Consider the following 21155-nt stretch of genomic DNA (forward strand, 5'->3'; position numbering starts at 1 on the left):
ATAATATTAACCTCTGCCTCGAATCCCTCCTTGCAGTCCGTGTTGTTTTCTGTCCCCGCCGTGGGTGGTGAACCAGCACTTGACCCCCCCCTTGGCTTCGGATAGTGGACCAGTCCAGGCGGGGCGATGCACGCCGGGCGGCGCATGCGCAGAGAGGCGGGACAGAGCCGTTCACTCGGCGGAGCTGCGGGCTCCATGTCCGTGACATTTCCATCAGTGTTTCCCGTGGGGGCTAAGCGGCGGTGAGTGTCGGGCAGCCCCAAGCCTCCGGGCCTCTGGGAGCCTACGGCGCGAAGACGCGGCTCTTCGGCTTCCCACGCCGCGCTCGGAGGGGTGCTAAGGCGGCCTGGGGTGCACCCATGTCAGTGCCCTTGGACTTTTGCTAGGGACACTCCGTTGGTGAGCCTAGGGCGTGAGCTGTCACACTCTTACCGAGTTCTCCCCGCCGCTCTTGGCTTTGCGACCTTGAGCATGCGTACCCTGTCTCAGCGCTTTGGAGATGTGTGACACTGAGGGCTCAGTGAATTGTTTTGGATGGTTACTAATCTAGGGATCTGCCTGCAGAAACAGGCATCTGGTGGAGTGCGTTTTAGGTGTCGTGAAAGTTCTTGTACAGAAAAGTCACTTAACTGGCTGGTGATGTGGGTATCTACAAAGATGCCCACGGTACACTTGGCAAGGAAAGTAACGTTTCGTGTCCGTTTTATAGGCTTCGAGGACGACTGTGTTTGTGTTTTCACAATAGATGTATGTAGAGTCGAAATATTAGAAGCCTCTGCTAAAAACTTCGCAAAAATCACACACAAAACAAAACAAGCATGGTATGGTGGCTCGTGCCTTAATCCCAGCACTGGGGAGGTGGAAGCAGGAATCAGTCAATTCAGGGTCATCCTCAGGTACATAGGGTGAGTTCGAGCCAGGGAAACCTCACCTAGCCCGGACACGGACAGGATTGACAGATTGATAGCTCTTTCTCTATTCCTGTGACTGTGTCAATAACAAAACCCACTTTAAATGTATACACCTTTGCATTGACAAAGGGATTCGCTTGTGACACCCATTCTGTCTTGTACATTCAGCCCTCCTTTGTATTTGTTTGGTTGAGTGAAGTGAAAATGAGCCTCTTTTCATCCCATTCAGTGATAAATTTCAGCATTCAATAAACATTTATTGGGCACTTCCTCTATGTACTTACTAGACGACTCCCTCACAAGCTTCTGTTCTATCACATGTGTGCGGACTGATTTTTTCTAAAATTCCCCTTCACTTGTCAGAATGCTTACCTGCCTACCTGGTACTGGTATAAGATTGTTCCAGAATAATGCAGAGGAGGCCTATTTCTTGAGAAGCAGTTTGATGGAATTCAAAAGTAGTAGGCAATGTGCTGTTATTTTCTTGATAGTTGACATGTGATAATTTGTGTGTTGAGTGTATGTGTGTGTGTGTGTGGATGGGTAGCAAGTGGATGCCATGGTGTATGTGTGGAGGCCAGAGGACAAATTGTAGGAGTCTGTTCTATCATATATGTCCGAGGGACCAAACCCAGGTCCTCAGGTGTGGTAGTAAGTGCCTTTTTTTCTGCTGAGCCATCTCATGGGCCACACATGTAGGCTTTTTAAGGATATATTTTAAGGGGCAGGGAGCGTAGCTTAGTTGCTTAGAGTGCTTTGCCTAGTGTGCAGGTAGCCCTTGAGTTGATTCCTAACATCACGTCAAACTAGGCTAGGCAGCAAGCACATGCCGAGGCAGGGGGATGAAGAGTTCAAGGTCTACCTGAAACCTTGTCTTAAAAAAAAAAAGATGCATTTAAAAAAACTTACGCTAAAGGTAAGTTTTCAGTTTTTACTAGAAAACAAATCTTCAGACTAAAGATAACTTTTCTCTCCTTGGCTTTTTTTTTTGTGTGTTTCATTTTATTAATTTTTCAAATCTCAGAGTCAAGACTTCTCTTTTAGACTTGTATTTTGTGCCCAGCACCACTACATTGGTGTGTGTGTGTGTGTGTGTGTGTGTGTGTGTGTGTGTGTGTGTAGGTTAGAGGATGCTAGTTGGAGTCAGTTTTCTCCTTCCACTTCCACCATGTGAATTTTGAAGACTGAACTCAAGTCATCATGCACTGAGCCAACTTGCTGGCCTTAATTAAGTTTGTTTTTAATTGTTTGTGTGTGCTGTTTATATATGGTGTTTGTAGGTGTGTGTTGCAGGGTTGGGGCTCAGTCCAGTCAAGTCTGCTCTGTCAATCTCTGCCTTACTGGCTTGAGACCTGGTCTCTCATGGACCTGGGTAAGCCTGCTATTTTAGCTAGGTTGGACAGTCATTGAGCACCCTCCTGGGATATTACCTGTCTGTCTCCTCATTAAGGGTTACAGGCATTACCCACTGAGCTTCTCCCCAGCTCCTTGCTTATTTTAAACGATTAGAGATGGCAACTGTAGTGTAAATTTCTTTTTTAGGCAGCCACACAGTAGCACAATCTTTCTAAAACAGTGGTTCTCAACCTTCTTAATGCTGTAACCCTTTAATACAGATCCTCATGTTGTGGTGTGCCTCAACCATATAATTATTTCATTGCTACTTCATAACTATAATTTTGCTACTGTTATGAATCATAATGTAAATATCTAATGCGATGGGGTTGCGACCCACAGGTTTAGAACCACTGTTCTAAAAGAAACATGTCATTAAAATATAGGGAGCTTACCTATTATGATACCCTCTGTGTTATTAGCATGCTTTTCCTTGTACTAGAGTCTCTTTATTTTAAAAATGTGCCACCTGGTGCTAAAGCAAAGGATTTGTTAGATAAGGTTGAGTGTTTAGGACTTAGGTTAAATAGCATTCTTCTTGCCAAGAGTAGAACATTTTATAGTCTTTGAAATAGCCATCTAGAGTAAGCAATGAGAAGAGCCCATTTTTATTTCTCAGTTAAAAAGAAAATAAAAACAAGTTTTCTGGCTGGCACTGTAGTAGTATACATAATTTATGTAAACTTTGGCTATGGTGAGAAGAAAATACTACAATTATGTGTGTTTGTGTTTGTATATAATATGCATATGTAGATTAGCAGCCAAGGCCTTCTCAAGCACAGATAAGTTCTGGTAGGATTATTTACAGGTTTTGCATTGTAAGTTAAATACTGTAAGTCAAAGATTCATTTAAAGGTCAAGGTGAGGCAGTGCAATATGGGTGCTTGATTAGCATTGTGGCCCTTGGTTTGACCCTTGGCTCTGAAAAAAACAATGCATTTCATGTACCTAATAGACTGAACACCGTAGCTTACCCTGGTCTATGTCACCATGCCCGGAATGGTGAGCAGAATCTTTAAACACAAAGCCTCATTTTTAAATAAAATATTGAATATTTTATGCATACACATATACACATTTTCCAGACATGAAAAGACTGTGAAAACAGAAAACATAATGCTTTAAAAATAATAGCCATCCAGTATACTTTAGTGCATAGATAGTTTCTCTACATTGTGTGACTCACTGGGAGCTAGGATTAGTTACCACTGCCCAGCACCATGAGACCGGACAGCATTGGCCTGTATGTTGCTAGTTTATGAAAAGCTTAAGATTTGAACAACAGGTTCTGAATGTGTGTCATCTTGCTATGATAGTGAAGTTGAGAAATTATAAGGTGGGCCATCAAAAGTTGGAGACCATGTGTCTGCTAATTAAAGAAGCTGTTTCTGAGCATCTTGAATTTATATTTGAACTGTAAAGGAACAAATTTGAGGGCTGCTTGATCAAAATGTGCAAAAATATTTTGACAAGTACATTTTTGAAACAAAACATTCAAGTCATTTTCTAGATGGTAAATCAGTGTACTTTCAGAAAAAATACAAGAGATGAAAACAAGATTAACTCCACTCTCCATTCTGTTACATTATTATACATGCTAGAGTCTGGTGATTAACACCATAACAGTAGTCGATGACTTACATTGCTGAACTATATCAAACTTCATGCTTCTGAGGCATATAATTTGTGTCATTAAAATGACATGTAGTCAGTGTAGAGCAAACAAAATCTGAACTTGCCTGTGTTTCCATTTTCCATTTCAAATACTTAGCTGGGTGGAACTGCCTGATTTATAGCCTTTAGCTGTGGTGTGTATGTGTGTTTAGTAGTTACTGAAGTGAACCGTGGGCAGATAAAATTGCAATTTAAGATAGTGGCTATGCTCTAGTCCTTGGATATTATTTATTTAAGTTTTCTGTTGTATTTGTTGGGAATGAGGTAGGCAATTTGAGAATTTCAGAGATATATATATATACATATATATATACATATATATATGTATATATATACACATTTCTCAGATTTTTTTAAAATAAAAAAATTTGAGGTATAAAATGTGCATACCATAAAAATTGCCCATTATAAGCGAATTTAGTGATATTAGTAAGTTTGTAGAATTGTGCAGCTATTACCAGGACCCAATTTTAGAACATTTTCATCACTCTAAGACAGTGGTTCTCAACCTTTCTAATGCTGTGACCCTTTAGTACAGTTCCTCACGTTGTGGTGACCCCCAACCATAAATTATTTTATTCAAAATTGCTACTTCATGACTGTAATTTTGCTACTGTTATGAATCATAATATAAATATTTGATGTGCAGGATATCTGATATGGGAGACTCCAAAGGGGTCTTGTCCCACAGGTTGAGAACCACTGCTCTGTTTATTTGTGTCCATTTACAAATTAACCTCATTTTCACCTGTAGTCCTGTACAACCAGTGGCTTGGTTTTTTGTTTCTGTGAACATGAATGTAACCTTTTGTAAATACTGTCTGAAAATAGAGCCATCACTACATAGTCTTTGGAGTCCACTTTCATCCAGCATAGGGTTTTTCATCAGGATTAGAGCATGTAACTAACGAGTATTCTATTGTATAATTAAGCCACATTTGTTTATATTTATACCTGGTTATTAGACATTGGGTGGCTTTACATTCCCAGGCTTAACTCTTAAGACTAATGCTCCTAGCCTGATGTACATACCTTTCATCCCAGTCTTTGGGAGACTGAGGCATGCAGATCTCTGAGATCAAGCCCAGTCTGTTTTACAGTGTGTGTTCCAGATCAGCCAGGGCTACCTGGTGAGACTCTATTTTTAAAAAACAAAACCAATATTATAATAATGAAAGATTAGTGCTTCTGCATATATTCACACATGTCTTAGTGTGAATTTGGGCTTTCCATCTTGGGTAGGTGCCCAGGTATGCAGATGTGGAGCTACAGTAAGCGTGTGTGTGTGTGTGTGTGTGTGTGTGTGTGTGTGTGTGTGTGTGTGTGTGTATGTGTGTGTGTGTGTTCTACTTTGTCTCTCTGGGTATCTGCATGTGTCCTCTGTAGTGGTGCCTGAGTTCATTTCTCCTCACCCTCACTCTGCTTGGTATTGTCTGACTTTCTGATTACAGATGTACCTGATTTAAAGGTGGGTTGACTCACAGTGCTGCAAAAGCAATGCACGGTCAGCAGAAACCCACTGTCAGGTGCTGCATTTGGTCTTTTTCCTGATTGGTGATGTGATGTCTTGAAGGCAGGTCACCGCACGTGGCCAGCCATAGCTCCCAGTCAGCCACAGGGTCACAAGGGAAAATGTTACAGTGTCTGTGTGGCCAGTACTTTTGGATATTGTGGTTTTGCATCCTATCATGTCTACCAAATGCCCATCTGAGTATCCCGCTGGTGTAAAGAAGAAGAGGGAGATCACTCTGGAGATGAAACTCAAAATATTGCCCAGCACAAAGGTGGCCAGCCAGTGATATTCATCTCATGGGAGTCAGGACTTTCCCAGTCCTCAATCTGAACCACCTTGAAGGATAAGCGAATCGGTGAGGCAGTGAAATCATCAGCATTCATTAAGTCCACTGTCATCACTAAGACAAGGGCTGGGCTGATCATCGATATAGAAAAGTTGCTTATGTGGTGGATAGAAGAGCAAGTGCAGAGCATGCCACTCAGCCTGCCGATGATCCAGGCTTAGGCAAGAGGGCTTTTCAATATTCTCAAAGAGCATGCTGATCCTATGTATGCGCAGATGTTTACAGCAAGCCCTGGGTGGTTCCTGTGCTTCAAAAAGTGTCATAATCTTCATACTGTTAAGGTCAGTGGTGGGGCAGTGGCTGCTGGTGTTGAATGTGCTGAAGCTTGTAAGGAAGAGTTGCATAGGGTAATTGTGTATCAGAAATACTTGCCAGACAAGATATTTAATTTTGATGAAATAAGCTTGTTCTGGAAGCATATGCCAGAGTGTGCATATACTCATTAAGAGCCCAAGATAATACTGGGGTTCAGAGACCATGTAACTCTGCCTTTGGGAGGAAATGTTGCAGGGTTCAAATTAAAGCCTTTTCTAATCTACCATTTGGAGACTCCTAGAGCAGTCAAGAATGTGAGCAAGCATACACTTCCTGTTTACTATCACCATAACAAGAAAGTCTGGATGACATCAGTCTTGTTTGAAGGTTGGTTTCTGAACTGTTTTTATCCCAGAAGCCAGGGATATTATAGGCAAAACAGTGTCCCATTCAAGATTCTTCTGATACTAGATGATGCTCCAAGACATCCATAGCACGTGGCTGACATGCATCCTGATGTGAAAGTGGTGTACCTGCTGCTGAACACCACCATACTTTTATAATGAATGGGCCAGGGTGCGATAGCTGTGTTCAAAGCACATCGTTTATGCCAGGCATTTGCATAGACTGGGGAAGCCACTGAGTCTTTCCAAACACTACTAGGGTTCTGGAAAGGTTTTACTCTCCTGAGTGCTATCCAGACTATGGCTGCTGCATGGGGAGAAGTCACCCAGCAGTGAAGAGAGAGTTCTGAAGATGTATGTGAGTCCACTCGAGGGCTTTGACCAAGATGCTGATGATGTGCTCAGTAAAAAGGTGTTAGCTCTAGAAACAGCTGGAATAGGACATCAGTGAGGAAGACATTCATGAGATTGTCAGCAGCAAGGCTGAGGAACTCCAGTGAAGAGCTGATGGAGCTGCAGGAAGAAAGAAGTAAAGCAGTTGAAGCTCAGGAGGAAGTTATGCCCAAGGCACCAAGAAAGTTCACAGCCAAGACACCGGCAGAAGCATTTGCTCCTATTAGCTAGGACATGCAGATGCTAGGAGGCAAGGGCGGCCATTGTGAGAGATTTGTGAGTGCCGACAGGCAGGTACAGGATGCTCTTGCTTGCTGTAGAGAAATCCATCACAAAAAACGAAGTGTGAAGTCAAAGCTTGGCATTTTCCTGGAAAGTACGATGCTTACTAAGCCAGCAAGTGTCATCATTACCTCTGTGCCTTCCACAGCTTTACTTCAGCCTCATCAGAAGAGGTCACTGATGACCATGTCAACAGCTCCAGCATCCATGCCATTCAGCCACTAATTCTAGTTCAGTGCGCTTCCAGGTGCATACGTTAGTGGTCGGTACCCACACAGCCTTTCTATTTTCACTTTCAATACAACATTCAACAATATTTGAGGTAACTGGTACTTCATTATAAAAGAGACTTTGTGTTAGAAATACTGGATATATTTTTGGCTTAATATATTTTTTGAAGTTTTAAATTTTATGTAAATGTGTATATCTGTTTGTGGGTGTGTGCATGTTTGAGTGTAAGAGCTTGCAGAGTTTGATGAAGACATCAGATCCCCTGGAGCTGGAGCTTCCAGGTGGTTGTGAGCAACCTGACGTGGACACTGGGAACTGAACTCGAGTACTCTGAAAGATCACGTGGTCTTACCTGCTGAGCCCAGCTACAATATTTTTAGCTTGTAATGGGTGTATCTGGATGTACCTCCACTATCAAGGGGCATCTGCTGAACTATGTTGGTAGGCATCTTGGTTTGGTATCTCCTAATTTTTATTTGCATTTCCCTAAGAGCTAATGGTGTTGAGTATCTTTTTATATGCCTCATTAACTAAACTATTCTTATATCTTGAAAGTATCTCTTCAGATCTTTTGTCCATCTTATGACTTTTACAAATTGGGTTGTTTTACTGAATAGTACACCTTTTTATATTCTTAGATAAGTCTACAAATCGCTTTTTGTGGTTTCTTTTGTTTGTTTTAATAGATTGTAGTTTTTAGAGTAGTTTTAGGTTTGTAGTAAAACTGATCAGAAATGACGGAGGTCCCCCCACACCCTCCTTTCCTCGTCCCGTCCAGAGATGTCAGAATCCTGAAACTAGAGTTGTATGTATGTCATAGTTGATGACATTGTCACAGCATCATCATCCCAATGGTACTTCCTATTTTCTTTTTTTAATCAAGATTTAATTTTTTAATTACATTTCTTTATTTTTGTATGTTGCTGCATTGAGCATGGTTCCAGGGACAGACCTGACTGGGCAGATGAGTGAATGGAGAAAAGACAGACACAGAGACAGATATGCTGGGATTAGGGGATCTGGGCTCTTGGCTGGAGAAACAGCCACTCGGCATGTTTATTATATGGAGTTGAATGGGGAGGTGGGGTTACTGTGTACAGCTAAATCAAGGAAGACAGTGGGTGATACATACAGATAAAGAAGGAGACAGGGTTTATGGTAGACAGCTGGACCAAGGAGACAGGTTTAGCTAATCTCTGTAGGAGCAGTCTGTGAAGGGGGGCAGTCTTCAGGCCATAAATATCCGGGAGTGGGTGGGATTGGGGACAAAGCTATGGAGGACATTTCTGCACACTATTAATATCCAGACACAGACTCGAGGGACAGCTTTGTCATTTCCCGTTGAGCCTTGCCCTCAGGGAGATGGCTTTGTCATTTTCTCCCTGGGTCTGAGGCTATAGAGTCCTTGACATGGTTGGGATTAGGTCAGTAACACCCGTTCACTCGGGACTTCTTCCTCAGCTCCCTACAGTAGTGTGTGTTGTGGGGATTTGGGGGGAGAGGGCACGTGTGTGCTGTGGTGCTTGTGTGGCAGGCAGAGGACAGCTTCTGAGAGTTACTTCTCACCACCACGTGGGTCCTGGGTCATCAGCAGCAAGTAACTTTACCAGCTGAGCCATCTTGCCAGCCTGGGTCTTTTCATTTTCTTAACTGTGTTCTCTAAAGGGCAAAAGATTTTAATTTTGGTGAAATAATCGAATTTTTATTTTATGGATGATCCTTTGATTGATCTGAGAACTCTTTGTCAAACATAATTTTTTCTTCTCTCCTCGTCTTGGTTGTAATGAAATATGCCTAACATAAAATGTGCCATCTTAACCACTTCTGGGCATGGTACCGAACGGGTTAATGTTGTACGGCAACCACCACCGTCTTTCATGGCAACACGTTTTTCTTGTGAAGAGGAAACTGTCCCTTACACAACGTTCATGTCTTTTCTCAGTGCCTAACAGCTACCACTCTACTTTATACTTGACATGTAGACTAAGTATTTCAGACAGTGCCATTGTGCTGGGCTTTTTTTTTTTTTTTTTGAGATGGGAATATTTTCTTCAACATATCCCCAACTTCATCCATGTTGCAGCATGTAGTTACTTTCCTTTTAAGGCTTAATGGTATCCTGTTGTGTGTGGTCGAGGTAGTGCTTACCTAGTTCTGTGGACATTTGGGCTGCTTGTTTGGATGTTGGGATAATCTGCTGTGTGTCAGTGTCTTGGTATCTCTTCTAGATGCTGCCTGCAGTTCTTTGGGGGTACTTCTAGGGGTGGAATTGCTAGGTCATATAGTAATTGTATTTTCATTTTTCCCCTTTTTTGAAACAAACAAACAAACATCAACTTTCTTAAGTATGAGGGATTCCCCTGCATAATGTGTGTGCATTGCTGGCAGAGGCCAGAAGAGGGCATTGGAACCCCCAAACTAGAATTAGACACTGGTGAGCTGCCATGTGGGTTCTGGGAACGAAACCTGGGTCCTCTGCAAGAGCAGGAAGCAGTCTTCACTGATGAAACCCTGGTCTTTTTCTTTCCCTTTTTGAGACAGTCTTGCTATGTAGCTGAGGCTGTCCCGAGATTTGCTATGTAGCCTAGGCTGTCCCGAGATTTGCTATGCAACTGTATCAGATTAGCCTTGAGCTTGTTTCTCCTGCCTCTGCCTCCTGAGTGCTGAGATTGCAGGTGTGGGTCCCCAGAATATTTTGAGTGTTGAGATGACTCTCAGGGTGGCCGCACCATTTAATGTCATAGCAGCAGTGTACAAGGGTTACAGTCCTCCAGTTTCTTTGCAGTCTCTCCCACACTTACTTTCCTTTACTTAAAAAACAAAAAACAAAAAACAGAAAAACAAAAAAACAACCCAACTCTTATTGGTGAGTGCCACACACACCATGTGCATACATGTGCCCTTGGAGGACAGAAGAGGGTGTCGGATTCCCTGGGCTGTAGTTACAGGGGGTTGTGAGCTGCCTGATGTGGGTGCTGGGAATGGAACTCCAGTTCTGTAAGACAGCAAGCTCATACCTCCTACCTACTGAGCCGCCTCTCAGCACCCTCCCTTCCCCCCTCAGCTTTCTTTTGTTTGGTTGGTTGGTTTGAGAGAGACGGAGTTTCTCTGTGTAGCCCTGGCTGTCCTAGAATTCACTTGGTAGACCAGGCTGTCCAGGAACTCAGAGAGCTACCTGCCTCTGCCTCCCAAGTGCTGGAATTGAAGGAGTGCACCACTGTGCCTGGTGGCAATAGCTTGCTTCCTTTCTTCCTTCTTTTCTCTTCCCCTTCCCTGTCCCTTTCCTTTCCCCTTCACTCTCTTTCTTTTTCCCCCGAGACAAAGTTTCTCTGTGTAACAGCTCTGGCTATCCTAGAACTCACTCTGTAGACCAGGCTGGCCTCAAACTCATGGAGATCTGCCTCCCTCTGCCTCCCTCTGCCTCCCGAGTGCTGGGATTAAAGGCACAGGCCACTACACCAGGCTGACTGTGGCTTACTTAATAGATCTGGGGTAGTTCTTACGTTTTCTTTTTTGGAGCTTTTAAAATTAAAACAACTAAGTGGTTCTTTTGGTCATGTTTCTGAGTTAGAAAGTGTAGTTAAATTATAGAATAATGCTATATAACTAAAGCAGACAATTTACAATAATGCTTTTCCTTAACCTTGGTTGCTAATTTTCTCTTTTGTGGTTGACCCATTACACTAATTTCTGGCATCTTGGGTTTCTGTTTTTGCTGCAATAATTACTTTTGTGCACAGATCTGCTAAATTTGAAAATGGCTTATTGTTTCACTTCAGTATTTAGCTAAGTTTCCTCAGCCAGATGTTTAAAAAGCAGTCTGCATTAATTCACACTAATGTGAGACTGACTTACAGCCCCTTATAACTGCCTCAGAGTAGCATACAGTTGAAAAGAAGTAAAAAGCCAATTCTCACATTGGTAAACTTTCACCTGAATAAGATGAGTAGTAACCAGTTTCAGGAGTGTGAGCAGTCTTTACAGCCCAGCTGTTGATGTAGGCAAGTGTTCCTGTGTGAGGGAATGCCTTTCCTCCTCTGGACCTGCAGGCTCTCTAAGTCCAGGGAATGTGCTGGCTGTTTCCGTCACTGTAAAGGAGCTAAGGCTGCACAGTTGGTTCCCAGTTGACACTATTCTGATAAAGGTCGTTGATGGCTTTCATTGAAAATACAAGTGTATTCATGCATACTCAAGGCATTCTTGTGTTCACAGGTCGCCCTGCATTTATTCGTCCTCCTAAAGATGCATCCTGACTTGTCTCCACACTTGCACACCGAGGAATGCAACGTCTTGATTAACTTGCTTAAGGAATGTCACAAAAATGTAAGAATTCAGAAGAGTGACCGTAACGCACAAGTGAAACTTAGGTACAACACTAATGTGAAGTGTTCTCCTATAGCACAAGGGGACAGTGGCAGTGCATTAGTAACAGGTGTGAGCTGCTTGACGCTGCTTGTGTGTGATTCTGTGCTCTTTGTGACTGGTAAGGTAGAGAGCCTGTGCAGTCCTGTGCAGTAGTTGGAATGCATGTCCTTACAGTGAGGTGTATCACTTCCGTGTTGAAGGATGCTGGGACAGTTAGGACACCTCGAATTCCTGATCACATGGCATCATTCTAAGGTTGTCTGCTCCTTGATAGTCACCTTTATGTAAGTATGTGGTAACTAGTTCCAGTTTTTGATTGACTGGGTATGATGGTTTTACTTAAGTCTTGGTAGAATGGAGAGTAGAAAATGAGCCCATATGGGGACTACATTAAATCAAGTTGACATTTTTTTTTTGTAGATACTGAATATTTGGTTCATATTTACAGTTTTAAGAAGCATTAGCATTTTTCTTTAACTTGTGCTTTTATTTATCTCATGATACTGTAAACTGTAGGTATATCACATTTAGTAATAGTGACTGCCACTCAGATGAACAAGATTAGGACCCAAAGAATGACATGATAGTGATGCCTATAGTCTTTGCAGACAGATTTTTTTTTTTTTTATTTTGCAATACAATTCAGTTCTACATATCAGCCACGGATTCCCTTGTTCTTCCCCCTCCCGCCCCCCTCACTTTCCCCCCAGCCCACCCCCCCCATTCCCACCTCCTCCAGGGCAAAGCCTCCCCCGCGGACTGAGAGCAACCTGGTAGACTCAGTCCAGGTAGGTCCAGTCCCCTCCTCCCAGGCCAAGCCAAGCGATCCTGCATAGGTTTCAAACAGCCGACTCATGCAATGAGCACAGGACCCGGTCCCACTGCCTGGATGCCTCCCAAACAGATCAAGCCAATCAACTGTCTCACCTATTCAGAGGGCCTGATCCAGTTGGTGATCCCTCAGCCATTGGTTCATAGTTCATGTGTTTCCATTCATTTGGCTATTTGTCCCTGTGCTTTATCCAACCTTGGTCTCAACAATTCTCGCTCATATAAACCCTCCTCATTCTCACTAATTGGACTCCTAGAGATCCACCCGGGGCCTAGCCATGGATCTCTGCATCCAGATCCCTTAGTAGTTGGATGGGGTTTCTAGCACGACAATTAGGGTGTTTGGCCATCCCATCACCAGAGTAGGTCAGTTCGGGCTGTATCTCAACCATTGCCAGCAGTCTGTTGTGTGGGTATCTTTGTGGATTTCTGTGGGCCTCTCTAGCACTTTGCTTCTTCCTATTCTCATGTGGTCTTCATTTACCATGGTCTCCTATTCCTTGTTCTCCCTCTCTGTTCTTGATCCAGCTGGGGTCTCCCGCTCCCCTAAGCTCTCTTTCCCTCGGCCCTCGCCCTTCACTACCCCCACTCATGTCCAGGCTGTTCATGTATATCTCTTCCATTTCTCTGGCAGATAGATGTTCTATTGGGTCAAAGAATGCTGTTGATGACAACATCCTTTGGACAGACAGTTCCCAATATATATGCGGATCAAGAATTAGGTGCTCTTATGCTGGGAGGTGGTGGCACACTGCCTTTAATCCCAGCACCTGGGAGGCAGAGGCAGGTGGATCTCTGTGAGTTAGAGGCCATCCTGGTCTACAGAGTGAGTTCCAGGACAGCCAGGGCTACAGAGAGAAATCCTGTGGTGGGGGGGTGGTGGGTCGGGGAGACTTAGGAGCTCTTGTACACACTCTACCTAGCAGGAAAATGAGCCAGGTGAAATAAGTGAACTACAACTTTAGGGTTTTTTTTTTTTTTTTTTTTTTTTTTTTTGGTTTTTTGAGACAGGGTTTCTCTGTGTAGCTTTGCGCCTTTCCTGGAACTCACTTGGTAGCCCAGGCTGGCCTCGAACTCACAGCGATCCGCCTGTCTCTGCCTCCCGAGTGCTGGGATTAAAGGCGTGCGCCACCACCGCCCGGCTGCTTTAGGGTTTTTAAAGTAAAACTGTAAAGTGTTATTTAAAAAAGGAGCTGATTGTGCTGATTCAGTAGAGGACATTTCAGTGCTGTATATGGTAAGTTGCAGGCAAGGACAGAAAAAGAGCGAGACTGACGGGGAGCCCGTGAAACTTCATAGTGACAGTTCTGTCTTGTCATTGAGGGTCCTTAGGTTGTTACGCTAGACACGGGATGCCATCTTTTCATATGTACTCACTGCGTAATGAATTAGGGGTAGGAGTTTCAGCCCTTGCTTTGAACTCTTCTTTGTTGGGCTGGTGAGGTGGCTCCATCCCAGCACTTGCTGCCAAGCTGAAGACCTCCATTTGATCCCAGAACCCGCACGGTAGAAGAGGAGAGCCACCTCCCGAAAGCTGTGCTTTGCCAGCCATGCGTGAGTGTGCACATGCCATTTTCAGAAGTTATTCTGTGTCACCTGTTATTTGTATATTAACATTTGGTCCCAGACTGTTATAAATTTGAATATTTTTAAGCATTTGGTTCTGCTTTTTCTTTCTAAAAGATTTCATACAGTAAAGGTAACATCTCAAATTCTAGAACCAAAGATAAACTTTAAGAATTAATATCGTCAATACATACATAAATAATAAAATTTATAATTGTAAGTGTACAGTTTATTGAGTTTGACCAACACCCTTGCCACCATGTTGAAGTCAATACAAAATGTCCCCTCACATCAGTGCCCCACAGAGTCTGCCGTGTTCTTCACACTGGCCCTGGGAACTGCTCCCCACTACCTTTTTGTCAATGTAGATGGGCTTTGCTGCGGTGGCATTTGTTGTAAATGTATCCTCTGTATCCTCTTGCACATTGTGCCTCTGTTGTGAGGCTGTTATCTGCTATTTGCTGTGCCCTTGGCTCACAGGCTCTTATTTCTGAGGGTGGTGCATTGCCCACCTTACCTCCATACTTATGGATGTGGTGCATTGTCCAAAGATTCTACAGCTTACCTCCATACTCATAGATGTGGTGCATTGTTCAAACATTCTACAGCTTACTTCCATACTCATGGATGTGGTGCATTGTCCGAGGGTTCTTCAGCTTACCTCCATACTCATAGATGTGGTGCATTGTCTGAGGGTTCTACACCTTACCTCCATACTCATGGATGTGGTGCATTGTCCGAGGGTTCTACAGCTTACCTCCATACTCATAGATGTGGTGCATTGTCCGAGGGTTCTACAGCTTACCTCCATACTCATAGATGTGGTGCATTGTCCGAGGGTTCTACAGCTTACCTCCATACTCATGGATGTGGTGCATTGTCCAAACATTCTACAGCTTACCTCCATACTCATAGATGTGGTGCATTGTTCAAATATTCTACAGCTTACCTCCATACTCATAGATGTGGTGCATTGTCCGAGGGTTCTACAGCTTACCTCCATACTCATAGATGTGGTGCATTGTCCAAGGGTTCTACAGCTTACCTCCATACTGGTAGACATTTGGCCTGTTTGGAGTTGTGCTGTTTTGAATAAAGCTGCTATGAACATTTGTTTACAAGCAATTGTGTGGACATTTTTTAATGTATCTTGGATGCATAGAAATGGAATGACCAGTTTGTGTGGTGTCTATAAGAAATTGCCAGACTCTTCCATTGTGTGCTATTTAATGTTCTCACCAACACTTGTTATAAGTGTTTTAATCTCAGCCTGTTTATGAGGATGTAGTAATGTCTCCTTTTGGTTTTAAGAGTGTATTTCTCTGATGGCTAATGATTTTAAGATTTTTTTTTTCATGTTCATTTTGGCTACTTATACCATCTTTCCCTTATATTGAAAAATTTGAGTTATCTAAGTTTTTTTTAATGATTTGGTATATAAATCTGATAAGTATGTTATTTTCTTCCATTCTCTGCTATTGCTAATCTTTTGTTTAGGATAGGGTCTTACCATGTAGCCCTGGCTGGCCTTGGACTCATAGGGATTCACCTGCCTCTGCCTCCCTAATGCTGGGATTAAACTTGTGTACCAACACACATGTCTTTTCACTTTCTGAAAGATGTATTTCAAAGAGAAACTTACAGATTTGGTAAGGTCATGTTTACGTTTTTTATGTTTTTTTTTTTTTTTTTTTTTTAAAGCTGCCCTAAGTATCTTTTTGCATTCCCTGTGGTCACAAAAATTTCCCTGTTTTTTACTAGAGTCATATGGTTCTTTCATATCCATCTCTGGTGGATGAAGTTTAGTTTCATGTTTGGTATGAGGTGTGATTTTTGAGGTTCATTGTTTTCCTGATAGATGCCTAGTTGTCTTAACACCATTGGAGAGACTGTCAGACCTCCCCCACTTAATTTATTATGTATACAAAAGTTCTGCCTGCATGTGTCCCTGCAGGCCAGAAGAGGGCACTGGATCTCATTACAGATGGTTGTGAGCCACCATGTGATTGCTGGGAATTGAACTCAGGACCTCTGGAAGAGCAGTCAGTGTTCTTAACCCCTGAGCCATCTCTCCAGCCCCGCTGACTGTACTTAAATAAGAGTGTTTCTGGTTTTGCAGTCTGCCTACTCATTCTTATGTCTTGTCTCTTTCTTTTTATAAAAATTGTTTCTCTTTTTCAGATTTTTGAAGGCCTGAGGATATAACTCAGTTGCCAGAGTGCTGAGTTCAGTGCCCAGTACCGTATAAACAGCAGTATTGGTATATGTCTGTAATCACAGCGTTTATTAGAGCAGTGGTTCTCAACCTTCCTAATGCTGTGACCCTTTAATACAGTTCCTCATGTTGTGGTGACCTCACCCCCCTCAACTATAAAATTATTTTAGTTGTTACTTCATAATTGTAATTTTGCTACTGTTATGTATTGTTAATGTAAATATCTGATATATGACTCCTGTGGGATCATGACCCACAGGTTTAGAACCACTAATTTAGAAGATGTGAAGGCAGGAAGATCAGAAGTTCAGTCATCCTCACAACATAGTAAGTTCAAGACCAGCCCGAGCTACATGAGAGACTCTTATCACAATAAATAAACAAAATAACTGTCTTAGTTAGAGCTTTTATTGCTGTGAAGAGACACCATGACCATGGCAGCTCTTATAAGGAAAACATTTAATTGAGGGGGCTCACTTACAGTTTCAGAGGTTCAGTCCATTATCATCATGGCCAGGAGCATGGCGGCATGCAGGCAGATGTTGGAGCTAAGAGTCCTACACCTTGCAAGCAACAGGAAGTCAACTGACTGTTATACTGAGGGAAGCTTGAGTATAAGAGACCTTAAAGCCCACCCCCACAGTAACACACTTCCTCCAACAAGGCCACACCTCCTAATAGTGCCACTCCTTTTGGGGGCCATTTTCTTTCAAACCACTACAATAACCTCAACTTTTAAAAAATATTACCTTATGTATGTGTGTATGTATGTATGCATGTATTATGTATGTGGGTACAAGTGCCATAGTGTGTGTGTGTGTGTGTGTGTGTGTGTGTAGGAGGCAGATGACAACTTGAAGGAGTTGGTTCTTTGGTTTCACCTTGTTTTGAGGCAGGATCCCTCTCATTTCTGCCCTTGGGCTGGGTGAATGGGCTTCTGACCCATTCTGTCTCTGCCTGCCATGTTGCCCTAGCAGTACTGGGCTGGCAGACTCAGCTTTTTGTATGGTTTGGGGGCACCAGACTCAGGTTGTCAGGTTTATGAGTCGAGCACTGTTTTCTGCTGCGCTCTCTCCCTGACTGTATGTGTCTGCTTTAATACCGGGGTCACAGCCTTGAGTACTGTTTGCCTTGTGCTGTCTCCAACCCATACTCCAGCTGTGTTCTTTCCTTTTAGAGACAGGGTCTCACTGTGTGTCCCCGGCTGACCTGGAGCTTGACCGTGTCTTTGGGCTGTTCTAGAGCCTTTTTTATTTTTCTTTCTTTTGGTGTTTTGAGACAGGGTTTATCTGTGTGACAGTCCTGGGTGTCCTGAAACTCATCCTGTAGACCAGGCTGGCCTCGAACTCATAGAGATCCGCCTGCCTCCAGAGTGCTGGGATTAAAGGTGTGTGCCACCACTGCCCAACTTAGAACCTTTTCACTTCTTTAGACGTTTTAGAATTAGCCTGTCACTTGAACATTTTTTTTTACTAAGTGCTTTTCATTTGATGCTGAACAATTGGGTTTTGGGGTTCTTAGCTTTTTTTCACTTTTGGTAGCCAATTCATTTACTGATTGACATCATCTGGTGAGGGTTTTTAGGGCATGTCTGGAGTAGCTTGATTAAGCATGACCCTAGGTTCTTCTCTGCTGCTTGAGTCTTGAGTGAGGTCTCCGTGTGACTTGTAAGAGCTCCATGGATTCTTAGCTGCTTTCAGCCGTTGGTTCCGTTTGTAGTTCCTTGTGCTGACTGCAGCTCTGGTGTGGCAGCCGATAGGTGTGGCAGCCCCGTGTGATACCCCTCGATGACAAAGCCAACCATCCGAAGCCATGCTCCTGAGTGTTCTCTGTCCAGCGGTGTGGTGGACGGGAAGCCAGGCAAACACGGGGCTCACAGATATCTCAAAACGGTTTTCTCCTGGGTTCTGGCTAGGCTTCTGGTTGTTGGAAGATCAGTTCTCTCCCATTTACTCCCAGAATTGGAGGATTTCAAAGGGATTTTTAAATAAATGACATTGGAACAATTACATAGTCGATTGGAAAAAGTTAAAATTACATCTTTATTCCAGACCTATGAATCTAGTCTAGTGGATCAGGGTTTAAATCTCAGAAATAAAATCACACAAATTCTAGGGAAACACCAGTGTGTAGCCTGAACGTGTGGGAAGACTGCCTTGCCAGGTCATTAGTACAGAGTCTGTCTATGAAGTTGTTTCTAGCCAGGCGTGGTGGCGCACACCTTTAATACCAGCACTCAGGAGGCAGAGGCAGGTGGATCTCTGTGAGTTCGAGACCAGCCAGGCCTCTGTTACACAGAGATACCCTGTCTCTAAAAGCCAAACCAAAAACAAATAAAGAAGGTTGTTCTTTTCTCCTTTCCATGGTTCTTTGAAAGGAAGTCACTGTGCACATTCAAAGACTAGTGAATTAAGTTCTCCCTCCTTGGTGGTGCAGAACCTATGTAGTTATGTATTTTTAAAGATCTGTGTTGTAGACTTGTCCTACTTACTTACTCCTATCAGTGTGGACTCATGCATACAAGGGTTATAATCTAGTACAATTTTATTGCCCAGGCTGTTTCAGCTTTGGACACCAGGTGACTTTCAGTGTGCTGTGTACAGTGGTAAAATACAGAGAAGCTAGTGGTAACTCAGGCCCTTACTAAGATAGGATATGATATGCTCAAGAGGCGGAGGCAGGAAGATCAGGAGTTCAGGACCAGCCTCGGTTACACCTTTAGCTGGACACGGTGACACATACCTTTAATCCTTGTACTCAGAAATATGCCATGAGTAAAACCAGATAATTATAACTTTATTCCAGATGAGTCACACCAAAGGAGAGGATGACTGAAGTCAAAGATTTTGAACATAGGCTAAGGATGGAGGTGCTGTTGGTAGAGTGTGGCTCTGGCAGTGGCTAGCAGTTCGAGAAGTGCCTTCCATGTGTTGTGTGTACCCCAGAGTTGAGCAGTGAGAGGCTGCTCTCAGAGTCGCACCACCCTCAAGCAGCATCCCTGGGGCCTGACAGTCTCTCGTGCTCACAGGAGACTGAGCCCCTGGCTTTGCATCTGATGTAAGCGGAGCATGCCATATGTGCACTTTTATAGAAGTTTTGCTAAAGCTGCAACTTCCTGCCTTTTCCTGCACTCTCCAAGGATGCTGGGTATGTACCACACACTGCCTCAGTAGTTTAACTGATAGGAAGGTAGACCAAGTTGTCCAGCTTCTGACCCCAATATGTGTAGCTGTTTTTATCTTTCTCTGTTAGGAGGCTATCACTCTCGATATCCCTTTCCATGCAGGGATTGTGCAGTGCTCTGTAGTTCTCTTGAAGTACAGGGCCCCTTCATCTCCGCAGAGCCTGCCTGGCTGCACTTTCATCATTCCCCCATGTTTTATGGTTTTTCTGTGGTCTTTGCAGCCACATGTCATTTCCATAGCTGTCAGTATCTACAGGCCGCCTCTGATCTACTGGCCTGTGTTGCCTACATTTGTCAGCAAGACTCAAATCATCTACACTTAAAATACAGAATGTAAAGCAGCTGCTTTCCTCAAAGCCACTTGGAAGTCCTTAATGCTATTTTTTTCTGATTTATAAAGGCAATATTCAAGTAATACATGTCTTTGTAGACAGTATGAAAAACCCAAGAAAGCATCAAGGAAACAGAAGCTACCATTCCTTTGCCACCCAGAAATAAAGTCACTAAGAGTAGGCTTTACCGGGCATTTTCTTATCTCTGCGTTCCCCTCCTTTTGCGGGGAGTCTTCCTATTAGTTTTAAAAGACTCCCATCTTTCCCTCGCTGAGGATACAAACACATAAAACTTTGCAGTAATCCCAGGCTTCAGAGCAGACTGGAAGAAGGGTCTGCTTTCTCCTCTTTCGGTTGGTTGTCTGTTCCTTGGGAGGATGCTGAACCAGCCAAGGTCACTGGCCAGTATATGGTAAACTCAGCATCTTCAGCCACCTCACCTCTCCAGGCAGCATTTGATCCCGTCTGCAACCTCGTCTCTTCCTGGTTTTTCTCAGTCTTCACTACACTTGGTCTCCTTGGCAGCCTTCCCTCTACCTTACGTCTGTTTCTCAGCTATACCTCCTGAGAAATTCTTCTGTGATTTTGGCAACTGAAATCTCCAGCTCAAACATTTTCCCCCTGAATTCTGTTTACCTCTCCTCTACATTAACTCCATGGATTAGCTTTTCCACAAACAAACTCAGCTCGTCCAGACAGACTCAGCTCTTTTTAAATTGTCCCCCCTTTTCTGTCTTAATGACATCCACTTGTCAAAGCCAGAAACCAGTGTGTCTGTAAGTCCATCTGCCCTATTTCTCCCCAGCCTCTGGGGACATCTGCTGTCACTCTTGTGGAAGAGTGAGAGTGAGCAGAGCAGATAAGTACTTGAATTATTGGGGAAGTTTTCAAGTATTTAAATTTATTATTATTATGATTGTTGTTGCTTTTTGAGACAGAGTTTCTCTGTATAACATCCCTGGCTGTCCCAGAACTCTCTTTGTAGACCAGGCTGGCCTCAAACTCAGGGATCAGCCTGCTTCTGCCTTCCGAGTGCTAGGATTAAAGGCGTGTGCCACCACTGCCTGGCTTCAAGTATTTAATATCAAAATTGTATGTCTGTTTTATTGAGTTCTTGGACAGTTTCATACATGTATACAGTGCTTTCTCTTTATCCTCATCCCTCATCTTCTCATCTCCTCCATACTGCTATCATCCCTCCTCCCCCACGTTCATGCTTTTTATTTTATCACCGCTGATTTTGTCCAGGGCACCCTGG

At 43.4% G+C, this 21155-nt stretch overlaps 1 protein-coding gene across 1 annotated transcript in view; it reads left to right on the forward strand.

The window, feature by feature from the left end:
• The first annotated feature begins 111 nt into the window (after positions 1–111).
• Cmc2 (C-X9-C motif containing 2) overlaps positions 112–21155 on the forward strand; it is a 28987-nt gene continuing 7943 nt past the window's right edge. The window contains exons 1-2 of the mRNA XM_052726762.1: positions 112–242; positions 11617–11727. Coding sequence (XP_052582722.1) covers positions 11647–11727 — 81 coding nt within the window. The 5' untranslated portion in view covers positions 112–242; positions 11617–11646. The remainder of the gene's footprint in view (positions 243–11616; positions 11728–21155) is intronic.

Source organism: Peromyscus californicus, unplaced genomic scaffold (assembly GCF_007827085.1).
Source record: "Peromyscus californicus insignis strain IS unplaced genomic scaffold, ASM782708v3 Scaffold_8__1_contigs__length_139910024, whole genome shotgun sequence".
Lineage (NCBI taxonomy): Eukaryota > Metazoa > Chordata > Mammalia > Rodentia > Cricetidae > Peromyscus > Peromyscus californicus.